Source organism: Theropithecus gelada, chromosome 3, assembly GCF_003255815.1.
Source record: "Theropithecus gelada isolate Dixy chromosome 3, Tgel_1.0, whole genome shotgun sequence".
NCBI classification, from domain to species: Eukaryota; Metazoa; Chordata; class Mammalia; order Primates; family Cercopithecidae; genus Theropithecus; species Theropithecus gelada.
The window spans coordinates 89,886,411-89,908,462 of record NC_037670.1 but is presented as its reverse complement, the minus strand read 5'-3'; the positions used below and the strand labels follow the sequence as shown (position 1 = coordinate 89,908,462).

Genomic DNA, 22,052 nt, shown 5'->3' with positions numbered 1-22,052 from the left:
AGAAGTCCAATATGTTTAGCTCCCATTTTTTATCACTCATCCTCCAATCTTATTATGTTCATGTTTCCAGTCACCTGGCCAGGTATAAATGGTGATCTGTACTTTCAGTGCAAAGCAGACTAGAAATAGTGCTCATATTTATTCTCACTGGAAAAAGTTCATTTCCTCACTGTCCTCCAGAACTATCTCTGAGTGAAGCTGAAACACTGTAGACTATGTTGAGCTAGTATCAGCATGCTATGCAATACTGCTTGTATAATCAGTCTCAATTTTACCCGCTTCAGGGAACTGGGAAATGTATATTATTTCCTGTTGTACATGTATTCATGGGTTTGCTCGCTTGTTTGGTTTGTCCTTCTTTCAAACATATCTTGCTTCATCAAATTCAACTTGGTGGATATAAATGAATTAAAAGGCTTAAGGAAAGGATAAATATTGAAACAAAAGTCTTAAACTAGAAGGGAAACTAGAGGGGAATTAGAATAGAAGAAGAAAAAGTGGTGATGCTCTTCCAGAGGGTTTCATTTCAAGGGATTTGGAGATGAAAATGTTTGTAGAAAATGACACAGCACAGCAGGCAACACAGTAGTAGAAATATGTTGGCTAAATGAAGAGAGTAAAAGTTTAAAAATAAATGCACGACAGGCCTCAGTAGGTAGTAGTGGATCGAGGATACAAAAGTTAAATATACTTGTAGTTTCCACAAAAGGAAGCAAGTGAGACAAGGAGTGAGAACTCACAGTGTTGAAGTTAGGCCTTTCCTACATTGTTTTCTGATTAGTCCAGATGCCATTCATACTCACCACAAATATACAGGAGTGAATAATAAATGTCAAACATTAGCCCAGAAAATTCTTCACACCATTCATACTCTAACTAAAGAGAAATGTGATGCATAATTTACTTCTCAAAAAACTTTTATGCAGGCATGCTTAAAATAATCAAAAGTTTTACAACCTTCATCTTCATCTCCATGAAGAATATTAGAGAATAAAAGGAGTTTCAAAGACTTCTATTGAATGGAAGAGAAGCAACAGTCTCTCCTATGCTGTCACTGATTTCCTGGATTTGATTTATATTCTATCTAGTAAAACAAATCTTTATTCACCATTACGTAGTAGTTATATTATATTCCCACAGGGCTGTGTTCTAGTGAGGGAGACAGATATAAGAAAGACAAGCCACAGCACAGTGTGATGTGGATTATATTAGAACACTTCACAAGTGGGAACCAAGTGTTATAGAGGTCAAGAAGCTTCAAAAGAAATCTTTGAGATCTTCAGCAGAACACTAAAAAGTCACCAAAGATCCATCAATTGTTGGGGCTCCAGTGGTACAAGCAGTTAGCACGCAGTACTTATGACCTGTCAATTGCTGTACACATAATATTGACTTACAATCTTTGAACAGAGAGAACTAACAAAAGCAAACTGAATCTATCAGTGTCAGCACAGCTTGGATAAGACTGTAGCCCATGTATGTCAACATAACTTAGTTGTTTATTCCAGGAAATCTTTGCCCAGAAAAGATAAGATTATAAATAAAACAGAGCAAATAAAAACAAGAACAACCCCTATTTTTTTGTTGTTGTTTGTCGAGGAAATTCCTAAGGTTGAAAACAATTCCTACAGGTGAAGCCCTGCTCACTTGGGCAAACAGCTTGTTTCTTAAACAACAGTTGACTTACCAGGAATCTTCAAGACCCTTGCTTGCTGTGTCCACTAATCCTGAACTATCAACTTTGCTAATCCCAATCATTTCCCTGCCTTGACAGACATACCTTAAACCATTTGAACATAGATCCCAAAGCCCTACCAATAATCTTACTTTCTTGTTCTGACACACAGTTAATCAAATGAAGGTGGTACTTTCTCTTACCACAATAAGTCCTATTATTTAATTGTGCTTTATTAACAGGTCATCTGATATTTGGGAAGTTCAACAAGGATTTTTTAAAAGGCTTGCTCATTTAATTGGTGTGTACTCCTGTACGGTAGAATCATTTTTCTATGTCAGGCCAATTCACCTTCATTAACAGGTCTATGTTGATAATGTTAATCAACTGGCTTTATCTTAGGTAGGCCTCATTTAAAATACAAGATCTCTTCAAGAAGTTTGCCCTTTCTAACTACAATCCACTACCAGATATCCAATTCATTGCTGTCAGCTACTAGACTATATTTTACATTTGTATAAGCCATCAACTGAGGAACCTGTTAGAAATACAGGTTTCCATGTTTTACTCACAGTGATTCTGATTCAGGGAAATTAGCACAAAGCCCAGGAATCTCCATTTAAAAGAAAATTTCCTAATGCAGGCTGTCTTTAGACCACACTTTGAGACACAATGCTCTCCTCCCCCATACTAGCAAACATAAGTGTGTATTATACACATACACACACTCATATTTAACTACTGCACACATTTGCAAAGCAAGTGGGATCATACAATATATAATCAGTCTAAATCATCACATACAGATCTGCATTCTTTTTAATGGCTACATCATATTCCACTATATGTATGTACCATAATTTATCTATTCCTCTAATAATAGACATTTAGATTTGCTGGCTTGTTTTTGCTATTACAAGCAATGCTGCAATGAATACCTTGCATGCTTATGTTTATGTATTTGTGCTACATTTTCAGTAGAATACAGAGAATAGAATATAGAAGAGTAGTAAGATTGCTGTTTCAGAGGGTATGAGGTGCACTTTAAAGTCTGATAGATCCTGTTGAACTGCCCACCAATTCATTTGTACCAATTTACAGTCCTGCTAATCATCTCAGTGACTAATGATTTCCCCATACCAATGTCAATACTAGAATCAATCTTCTTCATCTTTATCAATCTGACAGGAAAAAAAAGAAAGAAATCTTATTTTAATTTGCATTTTACCATGCTTTCACTAACCAGCATTGTTTGACCACTAAAACACAATTATCTCTAATTCTGTAAAATGTATTATGATTTAGTTTTAGAACACTTTGATTTTATCTTACCTTACAACTATCACCTATAAGACAGATGGGGTGAGTGAATTTTAAATACATCTCCATTAGGTAGGATTTAATTAGTACCTTCTTTTACCAAGCGATATAAAAGTGAGAGTCCTAAGATCTGTGTTCAAGGCCTAGTTTTGCCACTCAGCAGCTAGGTGACCTTAGCCAAGTCCTCTACCCTATCGAGAGCTTCAGTTTCCTCTTCTGTAAAATGGGAATTCTATGCACTTTATAGGATGATTTTGAGGATAAGATGATCATTTTAATTACACATATTAGCTGTCACTACTATCACAATAATATAAAGAAAATAATAAAATAACTACAATTGCTTGTAAAAAATCTTTCTTTACAATTATAAAAGTTATCTTGATATTAACAAAGGTTGTAGGAGGTGAGTCAACTATGTGGACTACTGGAGTTACTGGAAGAGTGCATATTGCATAGGACAAAATACTGCTTACAAAATCACCACTCTGGTTCTCTACAAATACCCTTCTAAGAGTAGTTAAGAACACATTTCCTAAATTACTTAGTTCCTTAGATGAAATGGAATTAACCAAACATATAATCAACTACAAGCCAGGAATTTTTTCAAGGGTCTAATAGGTTCTTTTTTCCGTTTTGTTTTTTTTTGTTTGTTTGCTTGTTTTTTTGAGATAGAGTCTCACTCTGTTGCCCAGGCTGGAGTACAGTGGCGTGATCTCAGCTCACTGCAGCCTCCGCCTCCCAGATTCAAGCAATTCTCCTGCCTCAGCCTCCTGAGTAGCTGGGACTACAGGTGCCCGCCACCACACCCGGCTAATTTTTGTATTTTTAGTAGAGATGGGGTTTCGCCATGTTGGTCGGATTGGTCTTGAACTCCCGACTTCAGGTGATCCACCCACCTCAGCCTTCCAAAGTGCTGGGATTATAGGTGTGAGCCACCGCGCCCAGCCATAGGTTCTTTTTTCTAAGTGCATGCTATAATGCAATTCATGTAATGCCACTGAGATTTCCTAAAGCCAACAAACAAAATTCTAAAATTGTACTGTTAAAGAAAACACTGAAGACTTTATCCTTCTTTTCCAAAGCTAACATCAACCTAACTCATGTATTCACTAAATGTCTAGATACCTACCATGCACAAAGTCCTATCTAGGTACTAGGGGCATATGATCTCTGTACTCAAAGATATAGACTCTTTCTTCTTCTTCTTTTTTTTTTTTTTTTCTTTTTAAGAGATAAAATCTCGTTATATTGCCCGGGCTGGTCTCAAATTCCCGGGCTCAAGTGAACCTCCAGAGTAGTCGGGACTACTACTCACCACATCTGGCAATAAAGATTCTAAAGTTAGAAGGACAAAGTGATGTTACCTAAATTTGCCTGTGCTTCTGATATGACAAATAATCCGCCACTGGTGCATGGCCCACAGAGCTCATCTTCATCTTTGGATGAATACGAGTGGACCTGTCATACTCCTCAGCCCTATGACATATAAAGCACAAAGCCAGGAATGAGGTCATTGTCTTATCACTTACCCCCAAAAGCTCTCAATGGCTCAACTCACCTAAGTCTTCCTCCTTTACTCTCTTCCTTCATATCATAACTTCTGCAAATTTTTATAACAATTTTTTAAATGAGTAAACTGATCTGGAAAAAATATTTTTTTCAGTTTTTATTTCAATAAAACAAGAGGCAACACTTGTGGTATAAAGTACTGCATATGGAGAACATTTACGCAAATATACAAAAATTCAAAAAACTAAACTCCAGTTTATTTCCATAGCCTTAAGAAGGTAGGGAACACATAAAAATATCCAAAGTCAGAGTTTATTCTTTAGGAATGTAAACTCTAGGAATACAATTAGAAACAAATATATTTACTATGAAAAGATTAGTATCACCAAATGATTAGAAATAAAGGTAAGAGGTACACAATAAGCTCCATATAAGAGAAAGCAACAATACGTGAAATAAAATCTTGGGTTTATGGTAAAAACTTCCTATTAAGACACAGGTACTCTAAAACTCTACTATAAAAAAAACACAAAAACATCTCCCAAAATGTTCACTGTTAGTTTCTTTAGATATGCACAAGTTACAAAGTATAGAAAACAATATATTTATGCTCTCTGATGAAGAATTTAACAATAGTAAACATAAATCTGAATAAGTCAAAGTACTGAGTATAATTTTATTAAGCAACAAATCTAGAAGTATGAATTCATGCTCATTAAAGGACTAGAGAGTTTTAATTTTTCATACAAAGACTGGGAAGACACTATTATACATTAATTTATATCTACAATGCTTAAAGTACCCACCAAATTATTTTTCCTTTTAAGTGGTTTTTAAAAAATATTTTTCAGTTACATTATTCAACATATATATATTTCCTTGATGTGCTTCCCTTTAGTATAGATTTATTGTGCCTAGACGCAAATGTTAACTGCCTTATTTTAACTATTTGTTTAAAATTATGTCTCGGACTACATCTGTTCTCCATAATTCAACAGTTTTAACATTTTAGTTTTATTCTTCCAAAATAGGCAAAATCCCTTAAAACTGGGATCATTTTGATCTATTTTGGTTTTAAAAATATATTTCCCTTTAATTCAACTTTTTTTAAAAAAATGAGTAATATTTGCTCAGCAGTTGCTTCACAGTTGAAAAGGGCAATGAAATATTGCTTTTTCAAAACAAACTTCAGTCATCATTTAGATGCTGAGAATTCCAACTCTTCAAGTCTAGAGCGCTTGCCTTAAAAATTTCCATAGTGGTATACAAAGGACTCCACGGTGCTTTCCTGTGGCTTCAGGAAGGGAAGGGAAGACATTTGCCCTGGGTACTCTGGGACAGTCCCTTGAAAAGTCTACTTTGTTTCTCTCCCCACTTGGATTCCAAAAAGCTAGTGCTGGCTCCAATGCCACCAGAATACTCCAGGCCGTTGGGTTTTCAAAAGTGAGAGGTTGGGTGATTTCAAGAATCTATAGAGATTTAAAATGTGCAATGGAGCCACAATTTCTGTTCAGATCCTCTGAAATATGGGGTGCAAGACCCCAATTGTGTGTCGAATCCTTCTCATGATAAAAATATTATTCTGGATACTTAGGAGGTCTGTGACCATCAGCATCTTTATAAGAAAGTGACCTACAAAAGCTACCCCAACTTTAAAATTTGACAGTTGAGTGGGGAGAAAGTAGTATGGATAATAGTCATTGTTACCATAGTTAAGATTATCCAATTTTCATAATTTCTATAAAAACTTTCAATGTGTAATCCTTATTTGAAATAGTATCAAAGGAACTATAAAAGAATTTTGTTAACATAACTCCATTCTCCAGAAAATCAATTAGTGCAAATCATTTGAAGCAAAAAATCAGAACCATTTCACTGAGTAAGCCTTCAGAGATTTTTTTAAAAGAATATACAAATGCAAATTTGTTGTGCAGTATATAAAAGGGTGGCACCCCTTTTCATACTTAAAATTTCAGGTATTTGCAGCTCTGATTCCATTTATAGTTAACAAGAAAAATATAAACTGTTACATTTTTTATTGCAAAAATAAGGATCATTAGCAATTTAGAATTCAAATACTTAAGAAGCCATATGTCAATATTATTAAACTAATTAATTAGCTGTCAAAACCAATGAAGATTATAATGACCTAGTGTCTGACACATTTGATCTAGAGCTGTGAGACTACTGGTAGTTCTACATATCAGACAAGTAATTTGTTTGCACTCTGATACTTTCTTCTCATAACAATCACTTGGGAACCTTGTTAAGAATGCAAATTCTAATTTAGTAGACCTAGAGTGGCACTGAAATTCTGCATTTTTAACAAGATACCAGATAATGCCAATCCTACTTACTGGTCCTCAGACCACACAGCTAGCAAAGGTCTAGAAGAATACCCAAATGAGGTTCCATTACAGTGGTAGAACATGAAAATCTGATCTCTCAGCTGTGTCAGCTAACATTTCCTCAAACTTATTCTACAATGTTTCCTAAGCACCTCAACTTGCTTAAAATGCCTATCTTACAAATTAGTTTTTAATAATACCCACACTATTAATAACTATGCACAGGGGAAATTCATTGGTAAAGAATGACAAAAAGACATCTGTAAATTCACAGTGACATTTTACAAATATTTTAAACTGTATACAGGGTTCCCATTAAGTTAACACAATATCAAGTTTCACTGCCTGATTGCCTTACAGTTCTTAACTACAATTTATGGCAACAGATCTTATTCCATTCTGTTACTGGAGCTTAAAAAAAAAATCAAATTCATTTATGTCAAAAACCACATTGTAATCAGGGCTAATGAATGAAAACCAGTTCATGCTTTTTGAAGAATTCAGTTTAAACTGGTAGCCAAAGCAATTGCGGTCAAAACTATGTTCAGAGTATAAATGCTTTGGCAGCCTTCAAAGCGTACAAATTTTTCACATATCTGAGCTCTGCATAAGCAGGTACAAGAGGAAAACACTAGCATGGTCTCTTGGTGACCACAGAGAGGGACTATGAAGAAGGAAACCGCTGTGTACTCACAGTGAAAGAGCCAACCGGACAGCTCCTTAGGACTTCCTCAACAGTCAACTGACTCAGCCTCAGCCCTGCTCTCTCTCTGAATGATGACTTAAGTACACTTACTTTACAAGGGAACCCCAACGATAGCCAAAAGGACCACTGCTAGCAAACACCAAACTTTTATTTCCATCTAGAGGTCACATACAGATACATACAAGTTTGTTTCAACTTCTGCCATATCATCTTTTTTATTTTTAATTTTTAGTTGGGAGGTAACTAAATTGATTATTCTTTTGATATCATACTAAGATATTTTAAATAGGTCTGTTCACAAACAAGAAAGACATTTCTTTTTTTTCATATTTTAAATTTAAGAACACAAACATAAACAACTCTAAATTAGTTAATATATAAATGTCCTTTGTCCATATTTTACTATCTTTATTTTCTTTCATGACATTTTATAGATGAAAAATGCATTTGCATACAAACAATTCCATATTACACAGTGGTATCTTGAGAGCTGTGTTGCAAGATTTACACTGATTTCCAGGAATTCTTCCAATGACGTATGCTCTGAATTATAGGAGTCCAAACTAACTAGGATTTCTAAAGTCCAGCAGTAGGGTAAATCAGCTTTATGGCCTATTATACCTTAATAATTGAAAGGGATCTTCACCTGCTAAATCCAAACACTTCAAAACAACACACCTACCAGCAATCTGATTTTTGATATAAAAATGTTTCAGAGATAACAACAGAAATTCCTCTACCCATCCCCTGGAATCATATAATATTCTAGGTACTGGGTTACCAGGCATTTTCCAGTGCTTTGAGCAAATTGTTCTAATCATAAAGATGATCTGCTTACAAATATTTTCATCAGGTGCTTTTCATACACATCATTTTTGTGTTTCCACACGCCTGTTTTTCAGATTGGCTTCCTGACCAGGAGCTGGAGAATTCCTGGAGTTGTGCCTCTGCCCCATCCTCTATAAAACAGTTCCCATACATGGAGACTCCCTTTGACTCTGAAGGTCAAACACACAGCCACCAAAATAGGAGCTATAAAAAACCCAAACCAAAACAAGAAAAACTACCTTATAACCTCACATGAGACATAACCAACTTGATCAGACAACCTGTCAAAATTTATTGTCACTGATAATCTTAGGGCAACAATAACAAATAAGAAGGGGGGGAAAAAAAGACTCAGACCAAGGGGAAAAAATCTTAATCTAGAAATAAAAAAATATATATTTCAACTTACTGCAACCTAGACAATCTTCCCTTCATAAAGTCAGGGGAGCCTTCAGAATTTAAGACATCAGGGCTCCTGTCAGGAACACGGATGAAAGACCCAGGGTACTTTCATAAAGAAGCAAAGTTGTATTTCTGGGTTCACTGGGTTATGGGAGAAAAATACGTTACTAATTAATCTGTGGACAGAGTAATGCTAATACTAGGAGGTCTCTGCTGACCTGATTGATGCTTCATTGGAAGTTCAGTTCTTTCTGAAACATAAATAAGCTTTTCTTCTTGGAGACTACAAGCTGAAAACCTATTGGCATCTGTCCCAGCCCCACAACCAACAGCAGATGACGGGTTATGTGGGACTGTGACACCACTGACTTGTTCAAAGGATTTACTAAATACAGTCGCTGCAGTCTTAGCCAAACCATGGCTACTAGGCTTAGGTAGGGATTGGCTGGTTGTTAAAGTAAGTCTCTTCAAAGAGAGAAGCTCAAGATTCTCACTTTGGGCTCTCTGAGTTTGTTTTCGAGCAAAGTGATCTTTGCAAGATTCCCCTGTAGTTTCTTTTTCTTTTCCTCCCGTTTTGCTTCCTCCTGACCGTCTCTGGTTCTTTCCTATACTTGTCTTGTTACTACAATTGTGACTACTGTTTGATAAACCCGACTGGCTGGTACTAGACGCAGCCCTGGAATAAAATCCCTCGTCAACTTCAGATATCTCCATCAGTTCTTCTTGACCTGTTAATTCTGTATTTCCTAAACAAAGAAATGACAAAGATTAATTAACATTAAGTATTTTAAGCAATCTTTTTAAATGATTAACACCAAATCAGTTATACTTTAAATAAATTAAGCTTTAGCATAATTTTATAAAGCAACAGATTATAGAAAAGCAAAGGATAAATCAAAACATTATAAAAACGTGAAAAATAGTTCATTGTAATTAAATGATGGTAATTTATAGTGTATTAAACAACAAGCATGCCATAAACCATACCCCATTATGTTTTTAGAAAGAATTCTCCTATTCATGCAAAAGATAAGAAACAATTAGAAATATTATCACACAGTAAAACTAGGGGTGAACTCTCCTTCAGTAGCAAAGCAGTATAAAATCAAAGCTTTTACCAAGGAACTTTTAAAAAATTCGTATTAGAATACTTTAAAGACTTTTTTAGAAGGTTGTACTCTATACTGTAGATTATTTTATCAAATTCAAAAATCTAGACTATAAATATCACAAGCTCAAATATAAAATTCTATACACATTACCCTTCATATCAAAGATGGCAAAAAGACAAAGCTGAAAAAGTAATTTTAGAACTCCAAACATAAGCAGAAAACTATTTTAGAAGGAATTTTCTGCCTCAGTTTTCATAACAATTTACTAAAAGACTATATAGGTATAATCATTCCAAAGAGCATTAAGAGTCATTGAGAAATGTGGTGCATAATTCATGCATTTGGATTAGATTACATGCAAAATTTTTGTGACTGTGCAACTGCTGCTTAACATGCATCAGTGGCCCTTTGCCTTAAGATACCTTGGAGTGCAGCTATAAAGTGCTCTGCTAAAACTGCACTCTGCCAGGTGAGTTTATTCCATCCTCCATCATTTTTCTTACAGATTTTTGCCTCCTGATCTCTGGCAAGCCTTTGCTCTCAGTTCTAGGATCTGTGGCTGTTTCCTGCACACCCTGTATATGCTGAGCATCAATTTCTCCTAGTGTTCTGCCTTTTTCCCCATTCCCGGTTCTCTCTCCGGCCACATTTGTGACACTAATCTCAGGAATGACAAGGATGCCCAATTCAGTAGTATCATTATTGTTGTCAGGTTGCTCTAGAATTGAAGATGATAAGACAAAATGATGGATGAAAACAAAACAAAAATGTGAAATGAGAAAAGCAAAAGACTCAAAACAAAAATTGGACGACTAAATGTTATGAATTAAGCCAAATATTTGCACTGTAGTAATTTCCATAATTTATAATACTCTGAGAGCACCAGAGACAATAGGGTCATATTCTTTAATTTTAAATGACAAACAAAAAATTCACAGAGCATCAATTCACGTTCTGCATTTTTTTCACACACACATTTCACATGAAATATGAAAGATAAATTTTCTAATAAATCAAAATAAAATTTGTTTTTAAATTGTTCTTTTTGTGTTCTTTGGGTAATTTTCTAGTGTTTTTAAGATAATATGGTGACCACCCGAATTTATGTCAAGTCTTAGGCAAATGTTCAAGGATCTACAGCCAAAACTTTAGCTTTTGTCAACATTAAGAACAAAGCCACATAGAAGTTCCCCTTTGTACTCTTAAAATTCTAGTTTTTTTACTAGGCTACATTGAGACTGACTTAATAAACCATGATATTTGGGAAAATGCTTATTCACATACGATATCATGGTTAGTAATGCCACAGGTATAGTTTTTGTCTCAGATATATATCATCTATTATTAATAGTAAATCTTAATGTGGCTGTGATATAGTTAAGCAGTTGATTTATTCAGACTCATACCAATTTCATAAATTTAGTTCATTACTAGACTGCAGAAAAATAAAAATGGATTTGGAAAAACAAATTGGCTGTCAGCCCTTCATCTGAAAACAGCCATTATAAATGAAACAAAGAAACAAAACTCCTAACTAGTTAATACCTGTAGACATTATTTTATTCTGGTCTTAAATAACAAAGGCATAATGTTATTTAAAGTTGTCAAGGAGTTATTCATGTAAATGGGAAAAAGTAACATAAGTATATCTAGAAGGTGACAGTAGTGAAACAAAGTTCAAAGTAACATAAGACCACGTAAAATAGCATATACTTTTTAAAAACTGTAGACCACAAACCTACTTACAGGACATCACCTACTATTTTCAAATATTTTTAGTGATAGGATTATCAGACTCCCACTAACGATGCTAAAGGCTGAGAAACAGTAATAGGTAGTAAAAGAACGAAGGCCAGAGCCACATATTCCTGTGGTTCCCTAAGTTAGCTGCACATTGGTATCATCTGTACATCTTTAAAAACTACTGATGCCTGGCTCCAATCCCCAAACATTCTAATTTATAATTAGTGTAAGATATTACCTGGGCATAAGATTTGTAAAAGCCCCAGGTGACTAATGTGTAACAAAGTCTGGGAACCACTGCTCTATTCTGATTTTCAAACTTTAAAAACTTAAGACAAAAGTTGTTACGGGTGCCTTGGATACTCCATACTCAGCAGCAATACGCACTTCTGGGAGCCCCTTCTCAAAGCTTCATGGTGCCTTGCACTGCTGAGCCAACATGCTGGTATAATTATTTCCCCTTAATTAGTGCTTCATAGGCTTTTGACTAAAGGTTCTCTAAAGTTTTTATTTCCTAGATAGGCTGCAGAATGTTGGTGAGGTAGTAGTGCACTGCTGCTTCTGGGTGCTCTCTAATAAAGGTTTAATGCAACTAAAAAGCTCCAACCAAGCCTATTTCCAATTGCTGACAACTGTCATCCAAGTGAGGGCAAATAAATTCTTATTGAGGTACATGCCAGAGGTCACTGCAACTGAGATAAAATCACCATGGCACTGTGAAGGCCAAGACTTGTTTATTTACATTGTAGAAGCTGTTTCACAAAAGATCTACTGAAGGGATCTTCAGTCCAAAAAAAAAAAAAAAAATCAAACTTCGGAAATTATCCAGACATAAAAAAGGCAATGAATATTAAAATTTAACAAAATTTTAAAACTAAGCATAGGTGGCCTCATAGAATACAGAACAATACTTACATTGAATTGCCCTAAGTCACTTTCTTGAGAGTGTCCACATATATTATTCAATTATAATCTCAAAACAATCTATTAGTGAGCCTCTGAAGTAGGCAATTTGATTCCCATTTACAGACAAGGAAACTGAAGTTCAGGAAGAACTACACAACTATTCAGTGGGGGAAGTTAACCAGTAAAATATTTTAACTTCAAATGTCTATTCTAACATACTATAAATACTAACTCTAACTCTTCAATTCATTGGAGTCCATTTGAGTTAAATATCCTCTGACATCCCACAATTAGGTTTAATTTACTTGTGTAGACTCCTGGCCATTTTATAAAAGCAAATAACTTACTTTGAATGGAGAGCCAGAGAAAATAAAAGTCTGGAAGAAATCCTAGGAAAGTAATTACTCTTGAGTTTAGGTCTGTTTTTTTTTTTTTTAATTGGGTCAATTTTTTAAAAGATGCCGAAGAAAGCTATTAATTTAAAATGGTGCTTCAGTGGCAGAAATTTAGGATTTTGCAAGAAAAACTAGAAAATGACAGGGAGAATATTACATAAAGCACTACTAGGCAACTGAAATGTAATCACATTTATCAGAATAGTGATCAACGTCCGCAGCCCAAAAAGCAATGATATTACATTAAAAAAAAATCATGGAATTAAATGGCAAGTAGAAAAACGAGATCATGTGTTTTCCCACAAACACAAATCTTTGACTAATTAATTGATATTTATTATCACTCAAAAATGGTTAACAATGGCAGATTTTTTAAACTGCTTATTAAATTTATAAGAGCAAGTATATCTGTACAGAGCTAGAAAGAACAGAAACATAAATCTCAGAAAAATTACAGAATAAAGAAAGATAATTAAGTAATCCAAACAAACATTTGTTACCTAATCCCGCTCTCTATCAGCTCTCCGACTTCTTTCCCTGTATAACTCTGTGACTCGACACTCCTACCCACACTGTCTTACTGCTCTCCTGGCTGCTCTCTTCTCCTGGTGGCTGAATGACTCACTTCCTTACTTCAAATCTTTTTCAAAAATTTCCTTTACAGTGAAGTCTCCCTTGGTCAACCCATCCAAAGTTTTAATAGCCCCCACGTTTCACATACCCTCTTCTTTGTTTCTTCTTCTTAGCACTTAACACTCTCTATCTAATCTACAATTATTTATTTATCTTGTTTACTAGATCTAAGTTCTATGAGGAAGGAGTTTTTAAAATTTTCGTCTAGTCGCTACTATATATCTAGTACCTGGAAAAGTAGCTTGTATATAGTAGGCACTCAAGAAATCTTTTTTTGATGAATTAAGTGAATATTCTGTTATCAGATTAAATTATTAGAATAAATAAAAGAAAGAAAACATACAGAAGATATGAGAAGGGTAAGCTGTGAATGTGTTGACTGGATAAATGAAATACATATAGCTTATGCTAATAAGAGTTTTTATATGGCAAAGAAAAGCAAAGCCTCTTTGTTTTGGAAAAGTGAAGGAGCCGTCTCTAAGTGTAGGTTTAGCAAGATGCTTAGGTCAAAAAGGTCATTTTTAAAATCTATTTTTGCATTATGTTATCCAGAGGATAGCATATATAGCTAAAGAGTAGAACTTAATCCTTTCTTTAAGAAAATTATATAGAAGATGCTGCAAGGGAATGTAAATGCATAATAAACTAGATTTTGTTTTCCCCAGAACTTAACAATCTATGCAAATGAAGTCATGATTAATCCACACCTTAAAAAAAAAAAAAAAACTTGACTTCAAATAATTCAAAAAGCTCAAAAAAGATCCAAAGAGAAAATTCTCAGGATATATTTTATTTGTGTAACCTCTTATATGCATAAATAGGTAAACTCTCCACATGTAGAAATGAAAGTTAAAGAATACTTTTAATAGACATTTCCAAATTAGTTCTCAAAGGTACTCAAATTATTTCGCCCTAAAAAATTTCTTCCAGCTTTAAGAAAAAAAGTGAAGCAAATTGCAAATAATATTAAAACCAATCACGAAAATTTGTGATTTCTCTCAAATGTCATTTTATAATCCCAAATATCTATTCTATTATGTCACTTACAAAACCACTTTAGCTTTTGCTTTTATTTGTTTTATGGCTGCCCTATTTACTAAAGGTGGTAATTTTAATAAAATAATTTATTTATTCATAGAATTTATACATCTCTGTACTCAGATTACTTTGAGTCTAAAGGCATCTGGCTATATGGGGTGCTTACAAACTTATTTGTGAAAATAATAAGCTGAAGCTTTAAAAATATAATTTATTATTTGTCTGCATCACACAATTTTTACATGAATTATGAAAAGTATTTTAACTTAGAATGAACCCCAAAACAAAGTCATACACATTCTTTTACAATTTATGAGATGTAGATATTTTAAATGCCATAAAATACCAGAACAAATATCCTTTAATATAGTCATTTAATGTTTATAATATATTCTGTTCAATGGAGAAAAATGTTATCTATATTCATTAAGCTATTCCTTGCAGTGTTATTTATAATAGCAAAACTCAGAAACAAATTTCTTAACATACTAGAAAAATGATTAAGCAAATGATGGAATATCAACTCAATGTGATATTATGTAGCCATTAAAATAACTGTATTTACTAGGAGAACTAGGGAAAATGTCTGACAATATTAACTAAACAAAAACAAAATACCAAAAACATTTAAATAGAGTACAACCATGAAAATATACATGCATAGAAAAAACTAAAATGAAAATTATTTAAATATTGGAATTATAAGTAAATATCCCCTAACCTAGTTTACTATCATGTTGTTATACTGTTCTTCAACAACACAAGAAAAGACCAACTTGCTCACCCTGTTATACATTTCTTTATCATTCACTCACTTATTCATGCATTCAACTAAAACTTGTTGAGCACCTGTAATATGTCAGACATTGTTTTAGATGCTGGGGATACAACAGCCAAAAAGACAGATTCTGCCCTCACTATATAATAAGGGAACAGAGATCACAATGTAATATTGGAACTAAGTAAACAAGAGAATTTAAATAGCAGAAAATGCAATAAAAAAAATAAGATGGGAAAGAGTAAGTAGGGTAGTAGGGGATAAAAGTACTTAGATGGGTGGTCTGGGAAAAACTCTTTGAAGAAGAGATGTTTAAGCTGAGGCGTGAATGATGAAAACCTGCTAGCCACACAGCAATCTGGAGTAAGGGCAGTCAAGGTACGTTTCACTATTCACATTTCAGCTCAAATACTCCAAATAACTGGACAATGCCCCTAAGGCAGAACGGCTTAGTATGTTGAAGTGTTAGAATGAAGGAGTCTAATGAACTAGGATGAGAGTGGTCTTAAAGTGAGGTCAAAGCAGTAGTCAAGAGGTCATATCACCAGGGTCACATATGCCATAGTACGAAGTCTGGATTTTATTGTGATTACAGTGGATAGCCATTGACAGCTACATGGAAAAACTATTTGCATACTGTCATACTTTACTAGCCTTTTTTATCAATAGAAGTCACATTCGCGTAACACAAAATACTGATCATAAAGTGTATCCTGAGTCAGAAAGAACAGCACTGTGGCAATGCTCAACCTGAGCCAGCATTTACAAGGCAGATTAGAGGAAAGCAAAGCTATCACAGAAACACAGGATGGGACCCCACCGCAGTTAAAGGGCTGTACTCTGAGCAAGGACAAAAACAAAGACTCAGATGTCAAAATCTGAGCTCTGAAGCAGTAAGCAGACTGTCTAGGTAAGAAAAGAGCAGCCTGGGGCATGCAGAAAAACAGTCTGGAACAGGACAATTTATTTAGACACACCAGTTAGGAGCTATTAGCAGTCTCCATAAGTGAAAAACAGTCAGATCTTTAGCTTTGGTTGTATACATGGTAAATGACAGAATTCTCCTTATTGAGGTGGATTCAATTACTCTCAGTAACTCCTTTTGTCATCTTTATTGAGTCTCAAGTTTTTTAAAAAAATCCAATAGAGAATTGCAACATAAAGCTGCTGCAGGACCAGGTGAATCCTTTATGATTATTACAGATCCTCATGACCACACAGCACAGACCAAAAACAGGTCAGCAACACCTATTACAAAACTACCTATAAAAGCTTATTTCTTCCTTGGTGTGCAATGTGCAGCAAATGCTCATAAAAAGGTGGAGAAAGGAGGAGTGCTCAATAAACAATCATAATAAATAATAACTTTCTCAACTACTGCAAGATTTATGTAAGTCCCCCTTAGTAAAAATGTAGAATACAGTAATTCATGAACAAGTTTTTTTGCCTCATAAGACCATTAATTCTGTCACTGGCTGGAAAATTTTTCAACTTCATTTTACCTGGAAATAAAATGAGATTTTTTTGTTTTCTTCAAAAATAGTCTAAGTCAGGATTCTGCACACAGTCGTTCTTTCCTCTCTCAAACTTAATATCCACATGTGTCAAACATATCAACATATTTCAGCTCTTTGGTTAACATGTCTTTTTTCCTTGAGTAATCTAGTATTTCCTAATATTTTATTTTGTCCTCCAAGGAAGTTCCATATCAAAAATGCCAGTTAAAATTCACAAAATTTTTGGTAAGAAATAAATGCTTTTTGTTCAAATGTTTTATCTTCTATATTGGGAAAGAAAATCTGTTCCTCAAATAGCATTTTATAATCTGAAAGTAATGGAGCTTCTCAAAATGATACTAAAAGCATTTTCATTTTTAAAAATAAAACTGCCAGATAATTTTTTATTTCCTAAATTTCCTTAATAAATATAGACAACCTTTCAAATAAAAACATACACATTAAAAATGTTTAATTGCCGATGTAAAAATTATTCCAATAGACAATTCTTTAAAGTTTACTACTTTGGGGTTTAAAATTATTACCATTTCTTTGTTTTTCAAAATTCTTCTGTAACTGTTAGCAATTTTATTTCTCCTCAACTGAAGACTTTTCTCATAGTTGTAAAATCAGATTTACAAAATAGATGTTCCATTTCAAGATTTATTACCGTTTACCTTTTGTAGTATCTAGAAAGACAACCTTAAATGCTTAAAAATATTTATAAATAAGTATTATTTATATTTACTAAAATACATCCATTATAATTTTTCAGATTTGTTCAACAATTAGTACTTCTTTGCTTTATCAATGTTATTATACAGTAGAAATTTATTAACATTTTCTAAATCAATAACCAGTTTTAATGTTTTCCAATATGAATTGCAATCTTTGTTTCTTTTCTTTTTTCATCTAACAAGCTAGTACTAAACCACTGAATGAGCAAATTATGAAACAAATCACTTTCTCGTTTTTTTAAATAATATCTCTTTGACCTCTGTTATAATCATTTAACTTTATTTAAATATGATGGCATCCATTAAAGAGAAGCAATTATTTTAAATGCTGAAAAATGCAATAAAACTGCTTTAACAACATGAAACTAGACTTTCTTTTTATTTCAACTACATAAACTTCATTTAGTCTGATTTTTCACATAAACACTGCATATAATTAAATATTCTAAAATTCTCACAGTACTTATTTTGCATTATTAAGTTAGAAGACTTAAAAATATATACAGTTAGCCGGGCGCGGTGGCTCACGCCTGTAATCCCAGCACTTTGGGAGGCTGAGGCGGGCGGATCACAAGGTCAGGAGATCGAGACCATCCTGGCTAACACGGTGAAACCCCGTCTCTACTAAAACTACAAAAAAAAATTAGCCGGGTGTGGTGGTGGGCACCTGTGGTCCCAGCTACTCGGGAGGCTGAGGCGGGAGAATGGCATGGGCCCAGGAGGCGGAGCTTGCAGTGAGCCGAGATCGCGCCACTGCACTCCAGCCTGGGCGACAGAGCGAGACTCCGTCTCACAAAAAAAAAAAAAAAATATATATATATATATATATATACAGTTGCTATTTTTAATTCTTTTTTACTACTTAAAATTCTGTACTCTTGGATCCCCTAAATGAAAATAATTCAATGCATTGTTATTAAAATAAACCATTTAACATATGCCAGGACCAAAAGTAGGGAAACATTCAAAGTATCTAGTTTATAAACATTCCTTTTATTACTGATACCTACTAGTTGCAAACAGTTATAACTGTACATAAATAAGAAACATAAATTTGGTCTATGTAACTTCTATTTTTATGTTAACTTGGGATTGAAACAATAACATTTTAAAAATCCTTACTGTAACAGTGACATACACATTAGATAATAAAGTTAGAGTACTGTACTCCAATACCACAGAACACACAAAAAATCTTTAAAGTAATTGTTACTATTACATAACATGTGTACTTTTGTGTTTGATGCTATACTCAAACTAAACAAGTTTAACTCAAATTGAGAAAATCCAAATTACAAATTTCAAAAACTTAGAATTTTGGGAAAGTACTAAAGAATCACAGGACAATTTGAATAGCAAACTAGCTAATAAAAACTTATTAAAAATATACTTATTGTGTAGCTAGTAAAACAAATGAAACTGTTCTTAATTAATAATCTACCTTTATGTAGTGCTTTAAAGTATACCAAATGTTTTCACTTGTCTCATTATCTCACAAAGGCGCAAGTGGGAAGAATGATGGGCAGCAATAAAAAAAAATCGAGATTTCACTGGATAAGCCTTTTGATAGTTGGCAAAAATTATAAGCACTCATTATTTGTAACTATAACTTAATTAGGGAACTTTTAGAGAACAAATGACTGGTATTACAATAACTATTTTGAAAGAAAGGAGGAAATCTCTTACATTGTTCCAAGAATAGGTAATTTCTTAAAAAGTGGAAGAAGAATGAGTAATCATGGTAGTAGTTAGCTGTGGTGAACAGAGAGAAAATAGCAATTAGATTTGCTCTAGAAAAGGAGGAAGGAGGCCGGGCGCGGTAGCTCAAGCCTGTAATCCCAGCACTTTCGGAGGCCGAGACGGGCGGATCACAAGGTCAGGAGATCGAGACCATTCTGGCTAACACGGTGAAACCCCGTCTCTACTAAAAATACATAAAACTAGCCGGGCGAGGGGGCGGGCGCCTGTAGTCCCAGCTACTTGGGAGGCTGAGGCAGGAGAATGGCGTAAACCCGGGAGGCGGAGCTTGCAGTGAGCTGAGATCCGACCACTGCATTCCAGCCTGGGGGACAGAGCGAGACTCTCTCTCAAAAAAAAAAAAAAAAAGAAGAGGAGGAAGGAATGGAAAAACGCAAGGAAATAAACAAGTATAAACTGTACACTAGAATACTGGAGTGGAATACTGGAGTGAAAAGAGAACTTTTCAGGGACTTAAGAAAAGGAGCTTTTTAAAATAGCTGAAATGGTAGATGATAAAGGTATCTTTGGAAACAACATTTAAGAATGACTATAGAATTAAAGCATAATTATAAAGAAATACTTTCTATTTTCCTTTAACTTTTTTATTTTTTAAAGGAAATATTTAAGCAAAATTGAATTTTAATTATTAACTTGAAAAATTAATGAATTATTTTACTAAATTTTATCTCATTTTTCTTACTGGAATTTTCATTTTGACTTTTATTATGGTCATAATCTATTCAGTCTTCTCTAAACTCATTGAATGCTTTTTAAAGTTTATTTTATTATTATCTTTCTCCAGCTGTGTTTTACTTTCAAATTATGACTTCTAGATAGCCCTCAATTTGTAGGTGACTTGAAAATCAGTTTGAAAAAAATACACCTTTGCCTTGAATTATTCGCCATCTGTAGACTAAATTAAATACAATATGCATAAAAGAATAAGCAATACGTAAAGCTTTTAATTCTGAAATTATGTTCCTTAGAAGTCAAAAGCAGCAATTCTACATTGTAATTTTATTTCCCAAACATATTTATTGACATAAAATGATAAAGTCATTAGAATTTTCTCAAAGATTTAAACACAAAGTTTAAAAAATTTGAAAAACACATTAAGTTAAGCCATGTCCATACAATGGTTTAACTTAAACTGAAAAGTGGGGCAAATCAAGCAAATACACCATTAGTTGTCAAACAGATCTCTCCAAAATAATACCTCAGTTGAAACCAATCTTTCTTTAAAAATCATCCTATTTAGTTGACATGAGGATGCACTGTCTGCTCAAAACTTAAATTACAGGTCCTTACAAATGTACCACTCTGGTGCGGGATGTTGATATACTGGGGGAGGCTATGAATGTGGGGTCATGAGGTATTTAAGAACTCTCTTATTTTCCGCTCAGTTTGGCTGTTAACCTAAAACTGCTCTAAAAAATAAAGTTAACTAAAAAAATAAAAATAAAAAACAGAGCCAAGCAAATAACAGGACTGGTCAAAATGCAATTCTAGAAACCTGGGTTGACAACAACAACAAAACCATGGCTAAGGATGCATATTCTGAAATGTGTAGAAATGTTAAGGATAAAGTAATTTTTAAACTTCCATTATAATACTTTCCATTAAAATATGTTGTGAATAATTCTTAACCTTAAGAAAAAAATGGTAGATCTATGAAGCATTAGAGAATCCTAAAATACATTCTAGAATAGCTTTAAAATATTTTAAAATGTAAATAATTAAAACTTTTCAAAATTCATTTTAAAAACACTACAGTGTGAGACTGGGCTGTAAAGAAAATGGAAAGATTCTTCTGTTACTGATAATAAAGGAGAATAAATGTCCACTAATTGCTCTAATTTAATGTATTTGCTGGCTGTGTAATAATTTTTGGGGACTCAGATATGCAAACACACCAGTACATTCACATGGCTTAATTACGTATATTCTTTCATGGTAAAGGGAGATGGAAAAGAAAAAAAAGCAAAAAGCAAAGTTTTACTTGGCTCTTTCCATGAGAAAACCTCATTCACTCCTTTCCCTCATCTATCCAGAAAAGATAGAAAGAGAAGAAATTAGGGGAAATGCAATAATAAATAAAGACAAATAAGTAAAAGAAAAAGGGAAGAGCTCCAACAGAAAAAAGAAAAAAAGGGCCAATTGCTTTCTGCTTTCCAAAAACTAGGAAAACAAAGAAAGAGGCAAGGAGAAAGAGAAAAAAAAACAATATTTCTTAAAGTTCATGGTTCTTGTCCCTTCTCCTTTCCCAACCCTCATGACCACTGGCTTAGGGTGGGATATTCTTTGTTTCTACTGTATGATAGATACAGGTGAGGGTTTGGGAAGAAATTCGTCCTACTGTGAGAGTTGGTGTGGTGAGAGAATAGTAGGGATATGAGTGGGTAGAATGGGAAACACATTTAGAGTTCCATTAAATATAGAAACTCTAAATGTATTTTCACACAGCCATGAACTGAACTTACATTCTATAGTCCTATGTTTCAGAAACATTATGAGATAAAAAGGCTGCTGTGGCTCACCCTGGGATCTACAAGCCCTTTAATATCGTTTCTAAAGAAATGTATAAACAAATTTTGTTTTGATTTATATATAAATATCAACAATAGAATTTATATATTAATACAATTAAATTTAAAAATCTATAATTTGAGAAATTTGTAATTTA

At 33.8% G+C, this 22,052-nt stretch overlaps 1 protein-coding gene across 4 annotated transcripts in view; it reads right to left on the bottom strand.

The window, feature by feature from the left end:
• Window positions 1–4,651: 4,651 nt before the first annotated feature.
• The window catches only part of FAM126A (family with sequence similarity 126 member A), a 74,009-nt gene continuing 56,608 nt past the window's right edge, over window positions 4,652–22,052 (bottom strand). For 2 of the 4 annotated variants that reach the window (XM_025380036.1, XM_025380040.1), the window contains one exon: window positions 4,652–9,537. In XM_025380036.1, the coding sequence (XP_025235821.1) occupies window positions 8,963–9,537 (575 nt within the window). In that variant the 3' untranslated portion in view covers window positions 4,652–8,962. Of the gene's footprint in view, window positions 9,538–10,325; window positions 10,622–22,052 lie in introns of all 4 variants that reach the window. The other 2 variants (XM_025380037.1, XM_025380038.1) reach the window with 2 other exon arrangements.